This window comes from Cynara cardunculus (assembly GCF_001531365.2).
Source record: "Cynara cardunculus var. scolymus isolate 2C chromosome LG 2, CcrdV1, whole genome shotgun sequence".
Lineage (NCBI taxonomy): Eukaryota > Viridiplantae > Streptophyta > Magnoliopsida > Asterales > Asteraceae > Cynara > Cynara cardunculus.
The window spans coordinates 47,841,109-47,847,577 of NC_037529.1; the positions used below are offsets into that span (position 1 = coordinate 47,841,109).

Genomic DNA, 6,469 nt, shown 5'->3' on the forward strand with positions numbered 1-6,469 from the left:
TCCAATTATATTTTAGAATTTTTATATTTAAAATAAGATGTTTATCCAATATTTGATTATATTTATCTGCAATTAGTTACACAAATTCAAATATGGAGCTTTAATAAGTTGTACGTATGCACAATTTACTTGTAATCTTAAATTTTAAATAATATACATATCAATAAACAGTTCTTCGTACATAAAAAATGATTTTTAAGAGTTTTTGTCAAATACTTTATAATATAGTATAGATAAATTTATTTATTAGTAATAAAGCCAAGAATAAGTTAATTTGATAGTAGAAGATTTGGGTAGTTAGTTGTTAAAATTTATTACTTGGTTAAGAAATTTAGTTTTTCAAAATTTTATAACCTTTAAATAGAAATAGACCTCATAATAGAAAGAATTTAATTTCTTCAACATTTTATAACCTTTAAAAATAGAAATAAACCTCATAATAAATATAACTATATACTTCTTAAAATTGCTATTTATATAACCTTAAAAATGATTTGATATGAGCTTTAAAATTTTGTATTAATTTTCATTTATTTATTTAGTTTTTGTTATTTTCGGTAACATTCATTTTCTGGTTAAAATTAAAAAAAAATCATTTTATTATTTTCCGAAGCTCCTTGATCGTCAATAAAGAGAGAAAATTAATTGAAAAGGTAAAAAAAAATCATTTAATGCATGGTAGATAATGGGTAAAGGTAGGGCTTTAAACGAACCGAACGAACACGAACGGTAAACGAACGAAAATATTTGTGTTCATGTTCGTTTTTAGAAATTAGATATGTTCGTGTTCGTTTATGTTCGTTCGTTAACATGCTAAACGAACGTAAACGAACGAACATGAACGAACATAAACGAACGGGCTAAACGAACATAAATAAATATTATTTGAATTCAAATTATATAAACAAAAGATTATATATTAAATTTAATATATAAACGAACATAAACGAACGGTAAATGAACGAACGTTCACGAACATAAATGAACGAACGAGACTCTTGTTCATGTTCGTTCGTTTAACTAAACTATCAAAAAAATTTGTTCATTTTGTTCATTTATTAAATAAACGAACTTCCCATCAAATAGTTCACGAACGGTTCGCTGAACGTTCGGTTCGTTTAGAGCTCTAGGTAAAGAGGTACAAAGAGGTGTCTAAGCAACAATATGCTTTGAATTTCAAACCCAATTTTTGATTCCATTCAACACGTCTTCTTCTTTCTTATCACGACTCTTCTCTCCAATTCCATAACCGTCAACAATGGCCACCGTCTTCCACCTCTCCTTCGTCTCCTATTTTACTCTCTTCATGATGGTTCATGTACGTCGTATTAAACCTCCACCCTACCAACCATGAAGCTCTCTCGGTCCAAGTCAAAGCAGTGACCGTGTCTTACTCCCAATATCTCGATCTCGAAGAACATGGGCCACATACTACCATCACTCGACCACCCTCCAACTTCGTCGTCTTCCCACTTCCCTTTCTTATTTTTGTGAACAATCATGAACCCCCCACACCCACCATACGTCTCCTTCGATCGAAAACGGTAACCACCACCGTGACGGCAATGATCACCATTTGTGTCGGCCACTCTGATCAACAACTTGCTATCTCTGTGCTCCTCTATCGTTCGCCATATGCATCCTCCCCTATCAATGGTTTCTACCTACCATTTTGAATAGATCTTCTCGAGCCATCTCTCTCGTTCTAGCCTCCCGAAGGCATTCATGAAGAAATGGAAGCAACAAATGATTCAAATCAACGTGCAAAATTTAGTTACAGAAGATACATAAGTTCTGGATTTGTTGATTTTTTTTTTCATTTATATGGGTTTTGTATCATAATTATTTATGTTCTCAAATGAATAAGTTTTTTTACGCTCTTGGTTTTTTTTGTGTTTACAAATCTTGTTCATGCCTTCACATTTATCTTCTCGTTCACTATGTGTTTACCTTATTCATTACGTGCTCACCGGTGTTAATATATAGTGGTGTTCACCTTGTGTGCACAAGTAAAATTAAGGTTTTAGCCTACTTTGTTCATGTGTTCACATCCATCTCCTTGTTCATTACGTGGTCATCGGTGTTCATAGTGGTGGTCATAATGTGTTCATAATGGTGGTCACAAAGTGTTCATAATGGAGGTCACAAAGTGTTCGACTTTTGTGCACAAGTAAACTAAGGTATTAGTTTACTAGGTTTTACTCTAGTTATAAATGAGAGAAGAAAAAGAGTCAAGAAAGAGAAGAGAGAAGATATTTGTAAATATTCATAACTCTTTTATTAGATTTTTAAATCAAATTTACTATAATTACTAAATTCCTAATTTGATAGAATTTAATTGCTTAAAATGGACCTCACAGTTTTCACAAATCGTCAAATTCTTAAAAAAAAGACCCCTATATATATATAGAGAGAGAGAGAGAGTGGGATGTTCCGCTAGGAACCTAAAATTGATTAGAAATCTAGAACTGGTAATAGCACAATACGTCTGGGATGGACCATAAATTTTTTCAAACGGTGGCACTATTTGACCATAAAAAAAATATAGGAAATTTTTTTCAAAAGGTGACACAGATTGATTATAAGAAACAAATATACGGATATTTTTTTTTAAACTATGGCGCCATTTGACTAAACAAATGACACTAACAGGAATCGAACTTGAGTCTGGGGTGGAATAAAAGCTTTGCAAACCAACTCTACCAAATAAAACTTAATCTCATTATAGTTTCAAAATACATACGGTGACACGCAACAAATTAATACGGTTGCACTTTTCACGAACCTAAATCTTTTTACCCTTTAACGGAGGAATGATACGGTAGCACGTGCCACCGTATGCCCATAGTAGGCCCGTCCATGGACCATGTTTCTCTTTTTAGGTTTAATATTAAGACGTTAATGATGAATATGAAAGCGTTATCCATCACGAATCATACATTCATGATGAATATGGATGTGTTATTTATCATGAATATAGATCTAATCATGGAACACTATCAAAGATAATTAATTTAGTAGGTTCAATTATCGATATATGAATTGAATAATCCACATATGCATGATATCAATTATCAAGAGATGCATGTTCATCTATTATTTCTCAAGTTGTAATTGTTCTACTTTTATATTTTCTGTTGACCGTATCGGATAGAGATATATGATCGTGAAAATCTATCTATGAATAAAATTTTGTTAAGATATGCAAATAAAAAGATGCGAAACTTCAATGGTTGCTTCATCAAGTTGTCTTCAGAAAGTATTACAACAAATTTACACGTATTTACAAGGGGTGGTGAATGGTGATGATGGTGGTTGCAGCAACTGCGATGGTGACGGCAAGGGTGGTGGTTGGGTGCACCCATCAAGTTGAACCACTAGGACTGGTCAATAAGAAGGAAGCAATACTTTCTGCAAGCATTTGCTTCTCAATAGCCACTTTCTCACCAAATCTATAAGTGAAACAAAGTTGTCCTTGTGACTCAGCCGATCCCATTTGCACCGGAAAGCACACCATCGCACTGCCGCCCATCGGATATGCATAATCATAAAGTTGTTTCAATGACTGATGAACTTCTCCAACGTATCTATCTCCGAGCTTACGCTTACAATAAAGCTTGATCACGAGCATGGTTCCATGATGATGTATCCATGACTCGCTGATAGAGTATTTCATGGTGTAATTCCATGCTGGATTAGTCTGGCCATGCTTGTCTACTGGAGTTCGCTTCTCCATTATCTGGTTACCTCCAATGAATACCTGCACTCAAATCTTGCTTGTTAATCTAATAATAATTTCAAGTAAATTAGAAAGAAAATAACAAATACCAAAGTATATATGATGGGTGCCATTCAAAAAGGATTTCTGAAGTTAGTGAATTTGGATCATGTAAAGCGAAAGTAATTTTCAAAACAATCATATCTTGGATTTCGGATCAAATATAAGAAATACAATGAAATTAATACCTTGGCGTAAACTTTCATTTTGAAAATTCTTCTTACTTCTCTTAAATCATTTGCAGAATTAATGGTCAACTCCAATTTTCTGCACTCCATTTTTGCAACTCTTTCTTCTTTGTGTTTGGCTCCTTTTGATTATTAAAGTTTACAAGTCTCTCTCTCTACTATATATATATATATATATATATATATATATATATATATATATATATAAGATGCGTAGACGACTTTTAGGTGGTAGACTTCTTATAGCAAACTACATATAGATTAATATCTTTTTTAATAATCTTTTAATCTTATTTACTAACCGCGAAAGATTGTGGGAGAAGAAGAGTTAAAGTGAGAAGTTTAAGAAAGATTCTAGACTCTTAATTACCTTTAATATCAAACCCACACACCCTCATATTAAAGGGGTGTTTGGAATTGCTTATAAAAACAACTTATTGATTTATTTCGGTGTGACACCGGTAATAAACATTTTTGAGTATTTGGATAAACAACTTATACCAGTGCCAAATCGATAAGAAAAAGTTTTTGAAGAAGTTAAACCATTCTAACTTATAATAAGTTGATAAAGACTTTTATAAAAAAGTAAAAGTTGTTTCAAATAAACAATCCCAAACACGACTAAGTTATCTTGGTAGTTTTTATTTTTTTCCCAAAACAGTTATTGCAGAAGTGAGTAAAGCATATGTACACACATCTTGAATTTCAAGAAAAAGTAAACAAAACCATCCATTTCATTTTCTCTCCCCCAGAACCACAGCTATGTGTTATGTCTTCCCAAATATTGCAGCATCATCAATGAATCTTTTGAGATCAATGGCAACCAAACGACGAGGGTGTGGAGATGTGTTGTGGACATCAGCATCTAACCCTACCAGGTGTGACAGCTCCTGTTCATTAATTTAGGGTTTTGATTTTAGGTGTTGGATTTATGTTCTTCATGTTATTCACTGCAATAAAATCAGGTTAATAACATGTCAAAAATCTTTAAATATTATGATAAGCTCTTTTAGATGACCGAATAGACATGTGTCCAATGTAAAAGTGTTGATAAATTAATAGAACACTTTTGAATATATTAATAAATTTTTAGGACAATTTTGAAATAATACTCCATCTTATTTTTTTTATATGATATTAATTGAAAAATAACCTATAAAAACAAACGTTCACTAAAAAGATAGATTATATGACACTTCTCAAAAGTGTTTATATTAAAAAGCAAATAGAACGTTTTGTTTAAAAGTGTTTTAACAAGTTATTTGAGATGTCCAAAAATATTTGTTGTTTTCCCAGATGATTAGAAGAAACAGTGAAATAAGATTAACATAATGGAAATAGCAAATCAGTTGGTTTATCTATTGATTCAAATGTGGAATACAAAATACAGTGTTTCTCTTTGGCGGCTGCTTCTCTTTAGCTCTAGATTTGTCTGAAGCGGCCTTTATTACAAAAAGGGGAGCATGTTAGATTTATATTTTTGTTTGTAATAAAGTAGAGGGACTAAATGTGTAAATACCTTCAGGGTACATCGTCTCGAAGTCTTCAAAAGATAAGTACCTGAAATAGGCTTCTGTGAACTTCCATTCCTTACTGTCAGTTCTGAGAACGGTGAAGACTGGGAAATGGACATTCACGAGTCTGTCGGTGTAGATGTTCTTAATCCCCATCTTTTGCCTTGATTTGACCATTTCGAGGGGTTGAGTCTTCGCTTTTAGCATGTGCATATATTCTATGACTTGTATGTTGTTGAGGTGAGTGATCTGGAGAACTCGAACCAGATCCAATTTCACAATTCTCGTTCTTTCCTACCTTTCTACATGTGATCCACCTAGAGTACTCGAGCCCATTGTTATCTGACTTGTTGGAGGTTGGGGAATCAACTGATCTCTTTGAGGTAAATCAAGTAAGGAGTTGTTGAGATCATTGATGTGGTCGAAATCCCCTTCTTCGAGTATTTCATCGTCAGAGAACCTGAAGAAGTTGCCAATCTCTTCTTTGATTTGTTGCGGATGAGGACCTTCTTCATCGGATTCAATATTGATAATTGGGCATGGGACCTCAACAACTGCAGTAGGCATTTGAGCACTTTGAACTTCAACAGCCTCCGAATTTTCAACCATTGGCTCTGTCCCCCCTCGGCGGCTTGCTGACGCGGACCTTAACCCTGTTGATGTTGATATGATTCTGCAATGGGACTTGATCTTTGGATATGTGGGGAAATGTCACGGACGGTGGTTCTTTGTCGGTTCTCCCCCTCATGGTGATCGGGGTCGTCATCCCTGTCACCATGTCATCTCTTTGATTCATCTGCTTGACTCTTGCAAATGTCCTCAAGGATTTGAATCCTCTCGGACAAGGTTTGGAAACCGGATCTGATGGTGTCTACCACGTCATTCAGCTTTTTGTAGTGCGACATCGGAAAATGCCTTCGTCTTGAAATACGTGAAACTCCGGTCTCGTAACATACTCAGACTGGGTTTGTGCCCTGAGCATGCCTATG

At 34.0% G+C, this 6,469-nt stretch overlaps 1 protein-coding gene across 1 annotated transcript; it reads right to left on the reverse strand.

The window, feature by feature from the left end:
* Nucleotides 1–3,214: 3,214 nt before the first annotated feature.
* On the reverse strand, nt 3,215–4,099 carry LOC112507734 (protein SRC2 homolog). Its single transcript, XM_025112421.1, has 2 exons — nt 3,967–4,099; nt 3,215–3,760 (listed from the first exon to the last, which is right to left on the reverse strand). Exons 1-2 carry the CDS (start codon nt 4,054–4,056, stop codon nt 3,365–3,367), a joined length of 486 nt encoding a protein of 161 aa, XP_024968189.1. The 5' UTR covers nt 4,057–4,099; the 3' UTR covers nt 3,215–3,364.
* Nucleotides 4,100–6,469: the final 2,370 nt, after the last annotated feature.